Source organism: Manis pentadactyla, chromosome 4, assembly GCF_030020395.1.
Source record: "Manis pentadactyla isolate mManPen7 chromosome 4, mManPen7.hap1, whole genome shotgun sequence".
NCBI lineage: Eukaryota > Metazoa > Chordata > Mammalia > Pholidota > Manidae > Manis > Manis pentadactyla.
In genome coordinates this window covers 185,487,190-185,506,221 of record NC_080022.1, presented here as the reverse complement: position 1 = coordinate 185,506,221, position 19,032 = coordinate 185,487,190, and the positions used below count along the sequence as shown (strand labels likewise).

Here is a 19,032-nt window from a genome sequence, read left to right as displayed (position 1 = left end):
GCGGCAGCGACGTTACGGGGAGGGGAGGGGCGAGCCAATCAGAGAATTCATTTCCGGGTGGTGCGGGCGCCATTTTGTGAGGAGGCGTATAAATAGACACTGGGGCCGGCAGTTCGCCCGGTTTATCCTGTTGCGGTTGGCTGTGGAGTTCTCCCTCTCGTGTCTTACGTCCAGGCTTCCCGAAACGTTTCCACGAGGAAGCTGCCTGCCAGAGAGGCCCGGCGTCGAGCCGAGCTACTCTGAAGAAACCGCCGCCACCTCAGCCGTGCGCGCGGGCCCGCCCAGGGCATTAGTTTGTCGGCGCGAAGTCGCGGGCCCCGGGCCGACTCTCCAGAGCCATGAGTTACGGTCGTCCGCCTCCCGATGTGGAGGGCATGACCTCCCTCAAGGTGGACAACCTGACCTACCGTACCTCGCCTGACACCCTGAGGCGCGTCTTCGAGAAGTACGGCCGCGTCGGCGACGTGTACATCCCGCGGGACCGCTACACCAAGGAGTCCCGCGGCTTCGCCTTCGTCCGCTTCCACGACAAGCGCGACGCCGAGGACGCCATGGACGCTATGGACGGGGCCGTGCTAGATGGCCGCGAGTTGCGGGTGCAGATGGCGCGCTACGGCCGTCCCCCGGACTCGCACCATAGCCGCCGGGGACCGCCACCCCGCAGGTACGGGGGCGGCGGCTACGGACGCCGGAGCCGCAGGTAAACGGGGTGGGAGCCGGGGTCGGGCTTGTCGGGAGGGCGTTGGGCTGACGCACAAAGGTCTTCAGAGGCACGTGGCGGCGGGCGGAGCTGGGGGGCGCTCGCCGCCGGCGACGGTCCTTCGGCCTGCCTTTCCCTGGCCACCCCCGTACTCTCCCCCTGGGGCGGCAGGCGGGGCGCGTGCAGCGCCCGACCCCGGTGGGGAGGGCGGAGGACCCCCAGCTCGCGACCAGGGAAATGGCGTCTGGCGGCGAGATAATGGCGGCCTGGGCGGGCGGGGCGCGGCCCGGTAGCCGGCGCCCTGACGCCCTGCTCGTTCCCGCCCGCAGCCCTAGGCGGCGTCGCCGCAGCCGATCCCGGAGCCGGAGCCGGTCCAGGTCCCGGAGTCGATCTCGCTACAGCCGCTCCAAGTCTCGGTCTCGCACTCGCTCAAGATCGCGGTCCACCTCCAAGTCCCGATCGGCCCGAAGATCCAAGTCCAAGTCCTCGTCGGTCTCCAGGTCCCGCTCGCGGTCCCGGTCCCGGTCCCGGTCCAGGAGTCCTCCGCCCGTGTCCAAGAGGGAGTCTAAGTCCAGGTCGCGATCCAAGAGCCCCCCCAAGTCGCCTGAAGAGGAAGGAGCGGTGTCCTCTTAAACAAACGGTAATGTGCGGGGGTCCGAGGCCCACGCCTCGCATTCGGAGCTGGGGTTTGGTGTGGTCTTTGATCCGGATTAGCGTACAAGTGGCTCCTGATAGGAGCGCTGCTCTGAACTAACAGCTTTGGGAGTAATACTGAAGAGGGGTCTGCAGAAAGGATGTGTATAAAGCTTAGATAATAATGGCTGTTTCGTAAACTGTTTGAGACCTATTAATGAAAATGACTATTTCTTGCTGTTTTTATCCAACGTCTGCATTTTCCCCTTTAAAGCTGCGGTCTCCTGTTTGATAAAAGAATATTGGCCAGTATTGCAGATTTTAACTGATTTGGCTGATCCTCCAGGGACCAGTTTCTGTGGGCGTGTATTGGAGCAGGTTTGTCTTTAAATGTTAAAGATGCACTATCCTCATAGAGCGAACAATCAGTTCAACTATTGTTGTACTGACTGGGACTTCATATTCTAATGGATGTGGCAAACGAATTGCAAAAAGAAGCAATGAACTTTCGGAACCCCCAAAATTTTACAGGTACTGCACTGGGTGGGGAAAGGATAGTGTGTCTTTAACTCTCCAATTGTTTGGTCCTGTTTTTTAAAAGGAAAGGGCCCTAAGTAGCTCAGATATTAAAGCATTCTCAATTGCCAAATGTTTCATTTGAGAACTAAAAATTTACATATCGATTTTCTGGTTTAAAGTTTTTGTTTGGATACAGCCCCTCTCCCCCCTTTTTTTTTTTCCTTTTTTCTTTTTACCCCCTTACCATTTTTCTTCACCTTGGTTATTTGGCCAAGAATGTATGAGCAAAAATTTGTAAATGCTGGTGGTAGCCTTTGAAAATTTCCTAAATGGGCCTTTAAAAACCTGATGATGGCTGGGTGGAACCTTTCTGTAACCTACTTGTTTCACCAGAGCCTTAGTAAGTACATGCCTGAAAGTGAAGCCAGGTACACCTTCGATTAACGTAACAGTAATTGAAGGTAAACTGAGATTCTTTTTTTTCAAACCTAGATGTGTCGACAAGCAACATAACAAAGGACTTGGGGGAAAAGGACCACATGTTCAGTCCATCAGGAGTCCTTGGAACAAGCAACTGGCTATTGAAAAGGTTATTTTGTAACATTTTGTCTAACTTTTTATTGTTTTAAGCTTTGCCTCAGGTGGCAAACTTCATTTTTTGTGCCATTTTTTTGCTGTTATTCAAATTTCTTGTAATTTAGTGAGGTGAACGACTTCAGATTTCATTATTGGCTTGGATATTTGAGGTAAAATTTCCTTTTTGTTTGTATAGTGCTGACTTTTTTTGTTTGAAATTAAACAGATTGGTAACCTAATTTGTGGCCTCCTGACTTATAAGGAAACGTGTGCAGCATTACACACAGCCTAAAGCTGTCAAGAGATTGACTCAACATTGCCTTCATTCCTTAAAATTAAAAACCTACAAAAGTTGGTGTAAATTTGTATATGTTATTTGCCTTCAGATCTAAATGGTGATTTGAACCCAAATTTGTATAAAGACTTTTCAGGTGAAAAGACTTAATTTTTGGAAGGATTATTTACCAAACACAATTCTAATCTCTTCTCTTATGTATTTTTGTGCACTAGGCGCAGTTGTGTAGCAGTTGAGTAATGCTGGTTAGCTGTTAAGGTGGCGTGTTGCAGTGCAGAGTGCTTGGCTGTTTCCTGTTTTCTCCTGATTGCTCCTGTGTAAAGATGCCTTGTCGTGCAGAAACAAATGGCTGTCCAGTTTATTAAAATGCCTGACAACTGCACTTCCAGTCACCCGGGCCTTGCATATAAATAATGGAGCATACAGTGAGCACATCTAGCTGATGATAAATACCTTTTTTCTCTCCCCCAACCCCCAAGAGAAATGGTCAATCTTCATGTATAAACAAAATACAGAAAATGTTAAGGAAGCAAATGGTTTGTAACTTTGTAAGTACTTATAACATGGTGTATCTTTTTGCTCATGAATATTCTGTACTATAACCATTGTTTCTGTAGTTTAATTAAAACGTTTTCTTGGTGTTAGCTTTTCTCAGAATATGTCTTGGTCTTTTTTCCCAGCTTTTAAAGACCTGTGTGATTCTCTTGTGAATGTTAATAACTAAAGTATGAAAAGTTAAAAATACTCAGTAGCTTTTTTCCCTAAGTTAAGTGAAAATGCCATTTCAGCACCTTATTATCCCTAAAATCAGTGCTCTAAGGTAGCACTTTGAGATTGTAGCTCAGTCCCTCCTCTACCCCTTCGCTCATAATTTATGTCCTATTTTCATGATTTAGGAGCAGTCTGAGTCCTTATTTCTTAATAGGTGTTTTAATGTTTGTTTTCCTGGCTCTTTAACCGATGGGTATTATCTAGGTGACCCATCACAATCCAAGGCCAACAGACCTGCCTATGCCTATCTTCAGATAAACTGCTTGTACTCTCAAGAGGCTGAAGTGTGGTTTGAGTCCTAGTTGGCATGCTAGGTTGTTTATCAGCATTGACATTGTCCCAAAACAGCTTGTAGGTATAATTCAGAGACTGTCCTTTGCAAAGGAGATGACCAGCATTTCAACAGTATGTCTTCCTGGAAAGACAGATTCTGCTATATCTTCCTTGTCTGCACCAAAAGACTCCAGAGGAATATGGACACATTTCATATCCCACTTGTAGAGCAAAGCTTCAAGTGACCAGTCAGCACTGGAAAAAAAAAAAAATTTCTTGAATCATGCTTTTCCTGTTCTGCCTCAGATACATGTTCATTTTTTTCCCTTAAAAGTAGGCATTGCATGAGTAGTAAGGCTTTTTAATAAAAGAATAAACCAGGAATATTCATGCTTACCTTCTCACCTGGTAAGTAGACCACAGTTGGACCTTGGGGTTCTTCTGCATCAGAAAGTATACTGTAGTTAAAATGTCTTCAAAGTCTGAAAAAGAAAGAACTTAAATGGACCTACATTCCATGTCTGGCCAAATTTAGTATTGAAAAGCAAAAAAGGTTTATTATACCTTCTGGTTCAAAGAACACATCAGATGCAAGAATAATATCTTGCGGTGGTAGAGCCAGAAGGTCCTGAGATATGTGACCCCATGTCAGTCCCACAATGCACACCTGTGGCAGGTTATTCATTTGGCAGCTTTTCTGACAGATTTCCAGGCAGTGAGGCAGCTCTGAATTGTCTGACAGTATTACTAAAGCACCACATTTTCCAGCTATGATTCCTGGAAGGCTCACTCCAGCTCCAATCTAGTAAATTTAAAAGATGGGATTTCACAGTTTAGCTTAAAACTGCAAAGACTTTAGGATACAGGGTCAATGTATATTCTTGAGCTTGTGAAGTCTAAAACTGCCATAATTAAACACAGCTTCACTGAAGGCTTTGAATTTGTTGGGACAAAATGTATTTCCTTGTGATTCTTCTAACTGGGTCAAACCGAGTCCCATACAGGACACCAGGTCTGTAGAAGCTCAATGGGTGACTAAAACCAGCTGCTGGGTTGTTACTACCAGTTAAATTTGCTTTCATGTAAGTGAAGCCTGACAGGCCTACAACATGGCTTTCTGCTCAAGGGGATTTTCCAGCTGGGCTTGAAAAGCCAAGGCCCTTAAAACATACTAAGGAGTGATGCCAAGGAAGGCCTCCCTAAGTGACATTCGAAACAAGCTTCCCATTTGAGTTTGAGGATGGGCAAAAAGGATTCTTTCTGAATGCCAACAATTGCCACCATTTTGGGCCATGAGTATGGCAAATGCTTTCCCTAGCCTCCCTTTACATGGTTTTGCTAAGTGACATGTTAAGCTTCTGATGGGTATATAGAACCACTTGAGCAAACGACAAAGTTCATTTTGAGCCTTATGCATTTTTAGGTGGAGTGATGAGAATATGGGATATGTAATCAAAGTTTCCAAAAATGGTAAGGATTATGACCCTGCTGAGACACCCTAGAAGATGCTTCCATGCCAAGATTCTATAACTAAAACCAGTCAGTGGGCTTCACTTAGAATAAAGGTCAAGAAGTACTTGTCAGAGCAAGTTAGGGCCAGAGTATTTCAGTCTTGGGCCTCATGAACTCTAGTGCATATGTAAGTAAAAAAGCATTCTTAGCACACATGCCTTACAAGCTGACCAAGTCACCTGATTTCAAAGTACTTAATAGAAGCCACCGACAAGCATGTAGACTTAACACAGGATCTTTGAAAATCTCAAGAGCACCTGTACCTCTAAGACTGCCTTGCCCAGCAGAGATCTTCTGTGAAACCACAGGTACTGGGCCAGGACCACAGCACAGGGCCAAACATACATTCCATACTGGAGATGCAGGACCTGTAAAGAATTTTTTTGTATGCCGTAACTCATCTGCTGGAAATCAGAACATCGGCTTATACAGCAATTACTCTGTGCCCAGCACTAGCATCCATTACCAAAATGCCAGTTCCCTGCTCTCCAGTCCACATCCCCTGGGAATCTGTGTAACTGCAGTACCATGTGATAAGCACTCTTCACAACTCATTTATCAGCAAGCATTTATCCAGGGACTGGGCTATTCTAGGCTGAGGTGGGACTGACATATATACCCTACTGGGGAGAGAGAAAACTAGCAAATAAAATTATTTTCAGTGGTAATAACACTGTATAGAGTAACAGGGTGACATGAGAGTAATGGCAGGGTGGGTCGGGAGGGGGAGCACAGCCACAAGGTGGCTGCCCTAGATGAGAGAGGATGATTCAGGAAAAGGCCCTGAAAGCAGGAACTGAAAGGCCTCTGGCCTGACCACAGGAAGCACTGGCAGTGTGGAGGCTGGAGGGTACGGTTGTGTAGTGCAGGTGGAGGTCAGGGAAGGCAGGCACCAGAGCCATGGGGTCTTGTAGACCACAGGAAGTTTAGCTTTTATTCTAAGTGCAACAAGAACATATTGGAGGGTTTTAAGCACAGGCATAACTTGGTATGCAACACAGTGGCAAACAACGTGGTCCTGGGAAGGAAGACATCCTAGATAGAAGGTCTGAGAAAAGTTGCATCCTTGTTAGGAAGGCAGGCAGCTCACAAAGCCTGAAGAAAGGCACCAAACTGAGAGAGCAGTGATTAGGGAGGCAAGATAACAGCTCACACCTCTGGAACGAACCCGCCTGAGTTCAAACTCCAGATGTGTAATTTACTAGCTGTGTAATTTACTAGCTGTGTGACCTCACTCAAGTCTGCTTGTTTCCTCAACTCCCAAGATAGATCTCATAGGGTGACTAGAAAGATTCAATACAAACTACTTAGTGACAGACACAAAATAAGAATACGAGGTTAGCGATTATTAAACCGCAAAACTGCTAGTATGCTTTCTAGAGCCTTTGGTAGAATGGTAGGAAAGGGGGCTGAAGTGGCCAAAGTATCAAGGGAAGGAAATGAAGGTCTGAACTCAAGTCATTCAATTCACTCAACAAAAATATTAGTGCCTACAATACGCTGGGGATGGTTCTAAGTGTAGGGGGTGGGGAGTGGGAGGTGCAACGTGACTAAAAGAGACGAAAATGCCTCTCCTAGTATATTTTCCCCAAGAGTACAAAGGATTTCTGACCAGAGAAGTAATTTGTGTAGCAGACCTGAGTGCAGAGGGGTCTTGATTTTCAAGGGAGTATCTTCCCCACCTAAATTTGTGAAGAAATCCAAACGGGTATTTAAACGTGAGGCATTTAGAAACTACCTGAAATGGGTTCCACTCAAAGCTTTCACTCCTCTTACGCCATTTTTCATCTTTAAACTCACTACCAATACCTACTTCACAGGCTGAAGTTAAAATCGAATGAAACACTGCAACGTGAAAATGCTTTCAAAAACCTGACCCTTAAAAAGTATAATTATTATTTAGAGTTTGGGGGCAGTCGTGAGCTGCAAGGAAGAAGTGACTGCCAACTCAAGAAACTTTATTAGGGCAGTGAGGGTTGGAATGCACGGTCCCAGATAAAAATTTTAAAGCCCGTAAAAGAAAACACTGGGTGTCAAGAATGCCACCTTTCTGGCAGGAAATATTAGGCGTGGAAAGACCCCCTTCCTGGCAGGATCCTCAAATTTTTTACTCAAAGATTGCCAAAGGACTTCACACCAAACCTTTTCGCTCTGTGGTCCATCCTAAGGCAGGAAGCCATCGGCCCACCTCCCCATCTCCCAGGTCCGCTAAGAACCGCTCCTGCCTGGGACGCTACAGCAAAGGACCGGAGGCGCTTCCCGGCGAGTGCCGCTGCACGCACCTGCGGGACTCGGACCTCCAGCACGGCCCCCTCGGCTTCAAGGCCCGGCTCTTCCGAAAACCGAAAGCACTGGGTCCGGACCACATGCCCTCGGAGGCCACGCTCTTCCAGAGAGCAGTGGGTGGCCCCCGGGCGAGTCGGGAGCAGATGAGGGCGCGGGGCTGCCAGGCTGCGAACGCGGGAATCCCCGGGCCGGCTGGGGCCGCCTCCCGGCGCCACGTTGCCCCCCGCGGATCCCTTCGGGTCGCTACAACCTCAGACAAGAGGTGAGGACAGCACCGCTTCAGGCGGCGATGCGGCGACGCGGCGAGCTGCGCAGACCCAAAGTCAAACACAGTTACACGCAGAACAGCTTAGCCTCCACGGCGCGCCGGCCGGAAGCAAACCTCGAGTTGGCTGGGCGCTTCCGGAAGTGACGCATAACCGGAACGGGCGGGGAGGAGGGGCAGCAGCCAGGGGCCCACCGTGGGTCAGACCTTCCCAACATGGCGGAGATGCGGCGTCTGTGAGGGCGGATCCCGGAGGCTCCGAGACCAATGGCTTACGGCGAGAGGCGCGGGGGCGGGGAAGATCGACCGCATACCCAACCCGAGGCCCGGGAGGTGGTTGGGAGTGAATTTTCTGGAAGGCGACTTTAAAAGCGACGGGCCAGAGCTAAGGGCGTTTCGGTGCCGCCACCGCCCGGGCCGGGTAGTGGGCGCGTTGGTGGCCGGAAGCGAGCTGCACCGAGGTCGTCGCGGAACCAGCTGGTGACCCTCGCAGGATGAACCACAAGAGCAAGAAGCGGATCCGCGAGGCCAAGCGGAGTGCGCGGCCGGAGCTGAAGGACTCGCTGGACTGGACCCGGCACAACTACTACGAGAGCTTCTCGCTGAACCCGGCGGCAGTGGCGGTGAGCTGGCTGGGATCGCGGGCCGGGCCGGGCGTAGGCATCAACGGGCGGCTGCGCACCTCTCCCGGGGCCGTTGGCCCACCCACGCCGAGCGCGTCTCCCGGAGTTCCGATGTGTCGTCGGGGCCCGGATTCCCGGGCGGGCCTCCTTCCTCCAGTGCCCAAGCCACCGCCTGCCCGGGCACCTGGGGCATCATGCATTTGGCGCTTTCAACGAAAAGTCCTGTCTCCCCTTGGCCCTATTGCACGGCGGTTCTTTGGGGGAACTGGCTGTCAAGGCTCAGGAGTGAGAGATGCGAAGCTCCTGTCCCCTGGTGGGGTGACGCCGGGTGCGATCTTCCCGCATGCAGATCCTGCCCTGCCCCAAGAGTAGCCAGAACTAGAATCTGGCTCCTTAGGTATGTCATTGTTAATTGGCCCTGGGGGAACAACCTTATCTGCCGCTGGACTTTTTTTTTTTATAACTATATAGGTCTTTTTTGATTCCCTCAGGATAATGTGGAAAGGACAGACGCGTTACAACTGTCGGTGGAAGAATTTGTGGAACGTTATGAAAGACCTTACAAGCCCGTGGTTCTGCTGAATGCCCAAGAGGGCTGGTCTGCTCAGGAGAAATGGACCCTGGAGCGCCTTAAAAGGAAATACCGGAACCAAAAGTTCAAGTGCGGTGAGGATAATGATGGCTACTCAGTGAAGATGAAGATGAAATACTATATCGAGTATATGGAGAGCACTCGAGATGACAGCCCCCTTTACATCTTTGACAGCAGCTACGGCGAACACCCCAAAAGAAGGAAACTTCTGGAAGACTACAGGGTGCCCAAGTTTTTCACTGATGACCTTTTCCAGTATGCAGGGGAGAAGCGCAGGCCCCCTTACAGGTAAGGTACCTGGTGAAGCCTTTGCATTTACGATATTCTCCACCACAACATGTGTCAGTGGAGCTCAGTCACCTAACCTTTTCCTAAAACAATGGCTGCACATGGATACACTTGGGGGCCGCTGATGCCTACCGTGTCTTACTGCCAGAGACTAATCTAATTGATCTGGGGTGCTGCCTGGACATCAGGATTTCTGCAAGCATCCCGAGTGATTCAAATGTGCAACCAAAGTTGAACCACTGATTTGTAAAGGAAGTTTTAATAGTTTAAGTCCAGCAGTAAGCCACATCAGTGATTTTTCTTTTTTCTGTTCAGGATCAGTATGTGCACAATTTACCCAACACTTCCATGTACCAGCACTTGCATAGTTTTTGAAATAAAGATAATAGAGTGTACAAAGCAAGTATTTATTTTGTGGTGTGTATGTACATGTATAGCTAAATAACTTCTCACATCTTGGATGTTTCTGTTCATTTAGGTGGTTTGTGATGGGGCCACCACGCTCTGGAACTGGAATTCACATCGACCCTCTGGGAACCAGTGCCTGGAATGCCTTAGTTCAGGGCCATAAGCGCTGGTGCCTGTTTCCCACAAGCACGCCCAGGGAGCTCATCAAGGTGACCCGGGAAGAAGGAGGGAACCAGCAAGATGAAGCTATTACCTGGTTTAATATCATTCATCCCCGGACACAGCTTCCAACCTGGCCACCTGAATTCAGACCACTGGAAATCTTACAAAAACCAGGAGAGACTGTCTTTGTACCAGGTATAGCTGAACTGAAAGATAATATATCCTTTGACTTCCGTAATTTGTCATTTTGGAGCCCAATTGTGTATAGAGCAAGTCAAAGAAACCCCTCTGTGTGCTGACTCTAACTGAGCTGACTGCTGCCCGCCTCTGACAGTGACGTACATCACAGTGTTGCCAGGCGCATAGGGGACTGCTGTCCACTTTTTGTAACCTCAACATATAATGATTCTTGATAAACTTCCTGTATGAAAAGATCCTACTCATCTTCATCCCTAGTAGTTCCTCTGGTCTCTGTGTGTGTGCAGTGACTTATGCATATTTCTCTAAGTTGGGTTTTTGATAGAGTATAGCACTGGGTGTGTTGAGTCAAGAAATAGTGACTCAGTCGGGGAAGACAGTGTAGCACAGAGAAGGCAAGTAGTGACTCTGCGGCATCTTACTACACTGATGGACAGTGACTTCAATGGGGTATCAGGGGGATTTGATAATATGGGTGAATGTAATAACCACGATGTTTTTCATGTGAAAGAGTGTGTATCAATGATACCTTAATAAAAAGAAAAGAAATAGTGACGTAATGCCTATGGGCAGGAAGTCCCCCACCTGAAAACTACACTGTTTTGTTAGGTTCAGTGTTGGGAGTGAGGGTATTTAAGAGGAGTGTTCTCCTTGAGAAGCTGAAAAACATGCTGTTACAGTTTTGATTACAATTTTAAATTAACAGAGATCAACACACTTCTTCTGTAAAGGGCCAGAGAGTAAATATTTTAGGCACCACAGGCCATACAGTCTCTGTGCAACTGTTGTACTCTGCCTGGGGAGCAAGACAGCAGCCGTGACAATGTGTAAACATTTTTTAGGCAGGCCCGGCTGTACGCCAGTAGAACTTGATACAGACAGGTGGGGTGTGATGCCTGGGTCAGGAGTAGAATTCCCCGCGCTGGACCCTGTGTCTCAGAGACTCTCCCTTGTGGACAGGCATCCCCATTCCTGAAGTTTATGTCGTATGTGACATTACATAAAGTTTATGTTATATGTGATCACATACAGAACCAAACCCTGGCTAACTGTTTATTTGTTGGATTTCAGGAGGCTGGTGGCACGTTGTCCTCAATCTTGACACCACTATTGCCATCACCCAAAATTTTGCCAGCAGCACCAACTTCCCTGTTGTATGGCACAAGACAGTAAGAGGGAGACCAAAGTTATCGAGGAAATGGTATAGGTGAGAGACCTTTTCTTCTTTTCACTTTGTTCCAATTTCTACCCCAGAGACAAATGGAAAGAGTCCACTGCTGTAGGAACGTGCTGATTCTAGACAGGTCTAGGAGAAGCGGGGGCTGCAGACCCTCGTGGGTAGAGACTGGGTCCAAGGTCAGGGTAGTTCTCAGATGCTTGCCAGCCTTGAGATGATAGGGTGAGACTCTGCATGTTGGTCAAAGCCAGTCACTCAAAACATGGTCATAATTGGTATTTCTCATTTTCTGTTTTTGTTTTGTTTTTTTTCCCCAAAGCTAACAGTAGCAGAGAAAGTTTTGTTTGGGTTTTATTTTGGTTATTTCTTTTTCTTAACCCAGAAGCATTATTCCCAGTTGAACTTACTGCCTTCAGTTCTTGTGAGTGAGGTGACTGCCCTGGAGACTTAGCTCCTCTGTTTATCCACAGAACAGATACAGCACGGGCAGCGGCAGTGCAAGCCACCCCCAGCCACCCCGTGCCACTGTGTCCCAACCCTGACCTGGAGGGACCAGCTCTCGGGGTAAGAGAGGGATTCTGGCTTGTTCAGTGCTCAGCCTCCCTGCTGAGAGGGCCAGCAAGGGTGGTGGCTTTGTTGTCCCCAGACTCTCGGGCATCTGAGGCCCGCTCACTCTGCCCCATAGGCCACTGCGTGCTGCGGTTTGGCCATTCTGAAGGCCCTAGCCTACAGCAGGTCTTTTGTCCCCGGTTTACTGTGGATGCCCGATTAGGTCCCGAGGGGAGGGCTGCTGCCTCTGCAAGTCCAGCTCAGTTTTCTCCTCGAGTGAGGGGGGTCCCCCTCTGTTAGGTGTCAAACCTAATTGTTCCTACTCTTAGAATTCAACACAGTCCACCATATCATTAAGTGCTATGCTGTGGAAAAGAAAGGTTCAAAACAAATCAGTTAGGGAAGGTTCAGAAAGAAACAAAAAGGAGAGACCGTTTCTCCAAAGGGAAGATGGTGAGACTGACTCAGGGACGCTGCTGCATGTCCCGGCAGCCCCTGCGGCTCATTGGTGCAGGTGGCAGTAAAGGGCGTGTAGCTCGTTTTCCTTGCAGGGAAGCCCGAGCAGCCCGTTAGGGCTCTTGTTCCCAGCCTGTGGACTCGTGTGCCTGACCACAGTAGAGCACCCGGCCAGGAGCAGGGCACCTGGCATTCCTAGACGCTCCTGAGACACGGGTCTCAGCCCTGAGTCTGGGTCTCTGTGTGTGGGGGTCGTGGCGTGGCCCCACGCTGAGAACACCACTTCCTGTCTCTCAGGATCTTGAAGCAAGAACACCCTGAGTTGGCCGTCCTTGCCGACTCTGTTGACCTCCAAGAATCCACAGGGATCGCCTCAGACAGCTCCAGCGACTCCTCCAGCTCCTCCAGCTCCAGCTCGTCCAACTCGGATTCCGAGGTGAGCCCCGACTCCCTCGCCAGGCCTCCTGGGCAGGTCGCCCGCAAAAACCAGATGGGACTTTTTCTCCTCCTTAGGAAGGAGAAAGTTTTTTGTGGACATTTTTCACTTTGTCCCAAGCATTGCAGCTGCCACCACTCCTGCAGCGTGGTGGATTTTGCCCCCTTAGTAGGCTTTACACGTGTGTGTGAGTCGTTACAGTAACCTCAAAGGTGCGAGAAGAATTTGGGGATTTCATTGAGTAATGGCCCAGGATCACACAGCTAGCGAACAGCAGTGTCAAGATTCACACTCTGAGCATTCTGGCCTCAAAGTCCAGGTTAAGAATTCTCTCTGTGGATGGTAAACTGTAACCCTAGAAATTTAGCAAATTGAGTGACTTGCTAAAAAAACAGAATACTGGGTAGCAGGGTCCTGTGCCATTGACAGGTGGAACTTCTATTTTTTAACTTCTCATACTCTACTGACTGAGTCTTTTCTCGGCACGAGAGGAGTGTTTTTTGACTGTTAAGAGGTGTACTCCCCTTCACACGTCAGCCTCTGTGTCAGCACTGCCAGATCCCCAGTGCCATCTCAGAGTGCTGACTGCAGAGTACGCCCAGAATGCCTATCTCGATTTCAAACAAATAACCCTTCTGTTAGGGAGCACTGCAGGGACGCTTGGCATCTGAGGGAAGATTACAGTTCTTTGGGAGCCAGAAACATCTGAGAAGAGAAATATTCAGACTGTGTTATGGAGCTATCATAAATGGCTGTTTTGCTTCTGGGAGAAAGTGAACAATATTTGTGCTGTCTCCCGAGGCTGGAGGTTTGTTTAATGAAGAAGTGGATTGCATCTAGTTCATTCTGTTTTTTGCCTCCCGTGTCTAGTGTGAGTCTGGGTCTGAAGGCGATGGGACAATGCACCGCAGGAAGAAGAGGAGGATGTGCAGCCTGGTGGGGAATGGGGACACCACCTCCCAGGATGACTGTGTGAGCAAAGAGCGCAGCTCCTCCAGGTGACCACGCATGCTGCTGTCCGTGTAGAACAACATGCCCACACGAGGGGAGGATCCTGGGAGGGCAGCCCTTCAGATCACAGAGAAGAGGGGGCCGGCGAACACCAGAGATGAGGACACCCTGGGAACATGAGTCCACTCACTGAGCATTTGCCCCAGTAGCTTCTTTCTCTGCTACCAATGCAAATTAATGTGGTTTGTTTCATGCTGAAAGGCAAGAATCTGTGTGGATGGTACCAAGGAAGCCTTTTACATTATTTAATAAAAATTAAGTTCATTTTATAGCTTTGAAATTGTTTACATTGAGACTACCAGAACCTCCCCTTGTTGCCATTCTTGTCATGGCCTTGGGGGAAAGCAGTGACTCCATGGGGACGTGCATGCATTCAGTGGGCAGTGCTAGTGGCGGCAGTAATGGTGGGCAAGAGGGGAAGTGACGGCGTCTTCTGAAGAGCAGGTGCGACCTGCCGTCTTTCCGCCCAGTTTGCCATTGCTGATCTCAGTGCTCTTGCCGGGCCGGAAGCAGCAAAGACCTTGGGTTTTTTATAAGGTCTTATTCTTGTTGTCAGCCTTTCTTGTGAAACCAGATTGGACCTAAATAAATTAAAACTAAGGTAATCTCTTGGCAAGCTCCCACCCTGTCCCTGGGCATGTAGTAGACTTACAGTGAAGTTGGGTGACTGCACGCAGCGAGGGTCTAAACCCCAGAACCCTATTTTTGATGCACTAGTTGAAGTGTGTCTGTCAGTAGCATGAAGAGGTAAGGTTTCTCGAAGATAGTAAGACACTGAAGCTTGTAGGGTTCTAAGTGAAGTCCTTGACTGCGCAGGTGACATTCCTCTTAATGTTCTTTGTATCCCTGAACAGCTGAGTATATTCTTAAATGTGTTATGAAAGTTCAAGATCCACATTCCTTTTTCTGCTGTCTTTTCCTCAACCTCTCAGGTCTAACTGGAATTTCCTGGGGAAATTCAGGAGTCTTATTCCAGTGAATTTATCAGACTAGAGTATGCATTTCTCACCATAGTTGTCCTTTTCACAGCCGTACTTAATTTCTCAGCTTGCCTATGTAAGTTGTTCCTGATATTAATAGGCTTATATCTGCCCTTGATGTGTGACTTTGCAATTTGTAGGAGAAAGCCTGCCTTTACTTAAACATGGGGCCTTGTTGTGGGGTGGGGGTGGGGTTCTAGGCTTAACCCTTTCTTCCAGCTTTGTGCTGAGCTGTGCCATCTACATGCTGATTACAGGAAGTTGTACTTTCCTTGGCAGGATTAGGGACACTTGTGGAGGCCGGGCTCACCCCTGAGCAGATAGAGACTCTCCCCAAGGTGGCTCCCGTGCGAGCTGTCAGTGCCACCCAACTCAGTTTTCACGTCTTCTGCTCCTACCTTCTCCTTTGTCTGCTGTGAATTTGGATAACCCTTCTCTGGTCCAAGCTGCCATCTTCACACAAACACTGTTTTTACTGCATACTAAGAATAAATTGCCCAGAAGTTTAAAAACTCGGCAAGCACAGTGAAACCCTGACACTCTGAAGGCTGGCGTGATGTGGGGTAAGAAGGTTCTGTGCTGCCTCCTTGAAAACCAAGCTGGCCAACCACAAGGCTGGGAAGCTGGGCTCCTTTGGATGTCATGTATCATCTGTTCCCTCACTAATGTAGGTAAAGAACTTCACTGTCCACAGAGCAGCTGCAAGCAAACCAGCAGACACTTAAGAGTGGTGAGCCGACTTTGATCTGTGTGTGAATCCATTCCAGTAAGAAGTACCGTGACTGTGTGACCATCCTGTATGTCTCCATACGTCCAAAAACGCATTCATGGCAATACCCAGCCTGCGTGTCCTGTGCAGCTCACCACTGCCTCGTAGAAGTGCTTAGAATTTGTTAACCTTTTCTCCACAATCAGAGAGGCTGTTCAATTGCAGGAATGTTTTGGATAGTGTATTTTGGGGGAGGGATGATACACAGGGTTATTTGTTTATGAACAGAGTCAGAAAGGTGTTTAATGGTTTCTCACAGAACTAAAATTACAAATGGCCAGGGTCTAACAGATTCGTCCTGTTCTTTCTCACCACATTGATTCATAAGTCAGAAGCTCTCCCTCTGTGAGACGCGCCATGATTAGTGTCTCCATTGGTTTGACCTGCAGGTGTTAGCAGTAGCTTTTGTGTTACATGCTGGCCATAAATTCAGAGATGGTGCTACTAGTCTTTAGGATGTGTTTAGGCTTCTAAATAACTCTGTTAGGAATACTTAGGGATGACCAGTATGTTCCATCTTTTGCCCTCCTGATTCACCTACTTGCCTTAATCTGCTCCTAAATGCGATTAAATTTCAGTGAAAACAAGGGAGTGTGTCAATCAGGGATGTGCCCCGTGAAGAGCACCATTCTGGGCTGCAGTGGAGGCAGGGGCAGCAGCAGCCAGGAGGGAGAAGGAGGTGTCGCCATAGAGCCCCGGCAGCGGGAGGGTATGTGTGGACACCAGACATACCAGAACTGCCTGGTGTGGCCTCTCAGAATCCCCCCTAAAAGTAATATGAGAGGGGCAATCCAGGTGTCTTCTTTGCCAAATGCTAATGTTTTTAACCGGCTATCACTTCCTGATACTGGGCTGGTCCCCTAAGTTGTCCTAGTCCAGTTTTCTGCATCCTAAAATGCCAGCCCAAATAAGTGGCTGGGTAGGATGGAGACCTTCTGCCCCTTCCTTGGCTGCTGCCGTAGCTCTGCCTGCCACGTGGCGCAGCACCCCGCCTCCCCTCCAGAGCTCAGGCTGCAGCGGGCGCCCTCTGCTTCCCAGGTGGCCCCATAGCATTTGGGTGTGAGTAAAGTCAAACCCAGAAGGTGTAACCTCTGTATTAATATCTGAATGGTGTTCCTCCTCTTAAAACTTCTCTGACCATCTTCAGAGTGCTTTTTTCTTTTCCCCAGTATTGCTACCGAACTCTCACATTCCCCTTCTTCCCAAATTCATACAAACTGCTCCTCTCTATAAACTTCAGTTTAAAGGACAAACCAAAACTGTAAGGCTGTTGCCGACAGGGGGAGTAGTGGGACACGTTTGCAGTGGCTGGGATGGCGGAATGGCAGTTTGAATTTGAGAGATTAGCCACCCAGTTTTTCCTTGCCCAGATGCCAAAGGGGATTCCTGTTTGACAAACAATATGCAGAAATAAGGGAACCGGCCCACTGACATACTCAGTCACCTCTCCCGAAAGTCTGTATAGCGCAGATTACGTGCTGTGTTTGGCTGTTTGCCACCCCTTGAATGGCCATGGGACACTCCATTTGGTTTAGCCGGGCCAGAGATTGAACAGCCCCTCGTTTCCCCGGCACTGCAGGCCAGCCAGAGCGCACCTTTATGGAGGCGAGGCAGGGAGGCGGTGGGGAAACTGAGAAGGGAGAGGACCAGGGCAGGGTGATCAGGATAAGGTGGGAAGTGGGAACCGAGGGTTCATCTGTTCTGAAGTTAATCCTTCTGCCCACTTGGCATGAGCTACTGCTTTTGAGTGGTGTCACAATAGTAAGAGGAAGATGCAACATCAAACTATTTTCAGGACTGACCTCCACAACCCTAGCTAATGTGAAAACCAAGGAGCTGGGTCCTGGAAGGAGGTCTTGGATTACTAACTACTGACAGGGAGGAGCAGGATGGGTGGGGTGGGACATGAGTGGGACCTAGGGCAGCCAGGACATCAGGAGGCTCTGGGCTCTTGGGACTGAGGGAGGCACCACCCCATCAGTCCCAGGGATCCGTGCTGCACACAGTACCTCTGGGGTCATCAGGGCTGTGATGCCCAGGGCATGTGACACCACTAGGCGAGAGCCACCCAAAATGGGGACAGTATTCACATTGTGCTCGTGCTTGCAGATGTCCACTTACTAAGCAGTCAACAAATGTTCGTGTGCCAGGCACTGTTCTAGGTGCTAGAGAAGCAGCAGAGACAAGCCCAGGTCCCCAAACTCGTGGAGCTTAAGGAACAGTGGATGTGCTCTTGTTCACAAGGGCTGCTGCTGGTCAGGGTAGGCAGAGCTGTGCACGTCCATTTCCAAAACCAGACCTTAGGGAATTCACATTCATGAGATCTTCATAAAAGAACACAGTGAACATTGTAGCTGTATTTTTAACTTAGTTCTTGGCTTCTCTGTCAGTTAGCTGAGGGTATTTAACTAAGGAGTGAGTGGCAAGAAAGTTGCCAGTGTAAGTGCTTTACAGCCTTACAGACTTGGTATATCATTTAGGACTTTAGGCAAGAGTGTGGGATGGAACAAGTTCTGCAGTAAATGTTGTAAAAGTGCTTTCTAGGAGGTAGGCATGTAAGCATGCAGGTGTAGGTTCCTTAAATTGTGCATAGCGTTTCCACAACTAAGTTGTCTCGTGTATGTACCGGGTGCCACTGGTGGTTCCGTGTATAGTCTGGTTGCTCCTCATCCTCCCCCTCCCTGGCTTCTGTCGAGATGTTACACTGACATTACATTGTGTACTGCAAAACTACATGAACTGCCTTGGAGGCTCAGCTTTATCTCACTGTTATATCGTAAACATGAACCACCTAGCCCCCCACTGAATCTCCCAGGAGAACTGGCCAGGCCTGCTGTCTCTGAGGGGACTGAAGGTTACAGAAGAACCGGGGCTGTCTGCTGAGTGCCGCACGCCTCCTGTGGTTGTCAGGCAGAACACTCGGAGCAGCCCCCTCCTTCGGCTCCCCTTTCCACCTGCCTGCGGGTCTGCCATTTGATTGGTATTTTTAACTTTCACTTGGATGAAACTTGTTCATCATTTTAAATAAAGCAACTGATTTGGAGTTGGGTTTTTATGTTGTTTTGTTCCTGTTTCTTTTGATTCCTTCTCATCTGAAAGTTGATAGAATGTAACTTTGCACAATAGGAGCTCTTACATACATGCTTTTAAACAGTAGGGACAGGGGACAAAAATAAGGCCCAAACACTTTGGCTGAAAGTCCCATGGTGTTCGAAAGCCAGTAGCCAAGAGATTAACCCCAGTCCATGTTTCATAGTTGTGGGGCGTTTTTCATCAGCCACCACTAGTTTCCCTTTTTGCTCGCCCCCACTTAATGTTATGTGATGTGCAGAAGTAAGTGGGCCCTGTTACTGAATCCCATTTGTCACACTGCGCTCATGAGGAAGCCTGAGGATGTACTTGCATCTTCCATTTAACAAGCAGCGCTCCGTCTAGTATCGTGGCTCACACCAGTATCCAGTCGGGAACTGGAGGTCTCCACAAAGGTATCAAATGCATCCCAAGCAGACACTGGAACCCCGTTGTTTGCGCACTGAGCTTTGGCTGGCATGGT

The 19,032-nt window shown here is 48.9% G+C and overlaps 3 protein-coding genes across 13 annotated transcripts; 2 read left to right on the top strand and 1 right to left on the bottom strand.

The window, feature by feature from the left end:
- Window positions 1-80: 80 nt before the first annotated feature.
- Window positions 81-3,380, top strand: SRSF2 (serine and arginine rich splicing factor 2). Of its 7 annotated transcripts, XR_008997473.1 has the most exons (5): window positions 88-700; window positions 1,030-1,340; window positions 1,608-1,711; window positions 2,345-2,441; window positions 2,939-3,380. XR_008997473.1 is itself a non-coding variant. In XM_036900079.2 (3 exons), exons 1-2 carry the CDS (start codon window positions 339-341, stop codon window positions 1,331-1,333), a joined length of 630 nt encoding a protein of 209 aa, XP_036755974.1. In that variant the 5' UTR covers window positions 81-338; the 3' UTR covers window positions 1,334-1,340; window positions 2,345-3,380. The 7 variants fall into 7 exon arrangements, 3 of the variants coding, with proteins under 3 accessions (XP_036755974.1, XP_036755973.1, XP_036755972.1); XR_005027666.2 differs by having other exon boundaries at window positions 2,345-3,380; XR_008997472.1 differs by having other exon boundaries at window positions 1,608-2,441.
- Window positions 3,381-3,633: 253 nt separating this feature from the next.
- Window positions 3,634-7,920, bottom strand: METTL23 (methyltransferase 23, arginine). Of its 3 annotated transcripts, XM_036900080.2 has the most exons (5): window positions 7,562-7,920; window positions 5,543-5,647; window positions 4,332-4,569; window positions 4,165-4,249; window positions 3,634-4,022 (listed from the first exon to the last, which is right to left on the bottom strand). In XM_036900080.2, exons 2-5 carry the CDS (start codon window positions 5,624-5,626, stop codon window positions 3,857-3,859), a joined length of 573 nt encoding a protein of 190 aa, XP_036755975.2. In that variant the 5' UTR covers window positions 5,627-5,647; window positions 7,562-7,920; the 3' UTR covers window positions 3,634-3,856. The 3 variants fall into 3 exon arrangements, with proteins under 3 accessions (XP_036755975.2, XP_036755976.2, XP_036755977.2); XM_036900081.2 differs by lacking the exon at window positions 5,543-5,647; XM_036900082.2 differs by lacking the exon at window positions 7,562-7,920 and having other exon boundaries at window positions 5,560-5,631.
- A 169-nt stretch (window positions 7,921-8,089) lies between these two features.
- JMJD6 (jumonji domain containing 6, arginine demethylase and lysine hydroxylase) lies at window positions 8,090-18,522 on the top strand. Of its 3 annotated transcripts, none has more exons than XR_005027663.2 (7): window positions 8,090-8,453; window positions 8,945-9,333; window positions 9,812-10,098; window positions 11,173-11,308; window positions 11,749-11,842; window positions 12,581-12,719; window positions 13,590-13,717. XR_005027663.2 is itself a non-coding variant. In XM_036900074.2 (7 exons), the coding sequence occupies exons 1-7, from the start codon at window positions 8,325-8,327 to the stop codon at window positions 15,024-15,026; spliced, it is 1,245 nt and encodes a 414-aa protein (XP_036755969.1). In that variant the 5' UTR covers window positions 8,090-8,324; the 3' UTR covers window positions 15,027-18,522. The 3 variants fall into 3 exon arrangements, 2 of the variants coding, with proteins under 2 accessions (XP_036755969.1, XP_036755971.1); XM_036900074.2 differs by lacking the exon at window positions 11,749-11,842 and adding an exon at window positions 14,990-18,522; XM_036900076.2 differs by lacking the exon at window positions 13,590-13,717 and having other exon boundaries at window positions 11,754-11,842.
- The last annotated feature ends 510 nt before the right edge of the window (window positions 18,523-19,032 follow it).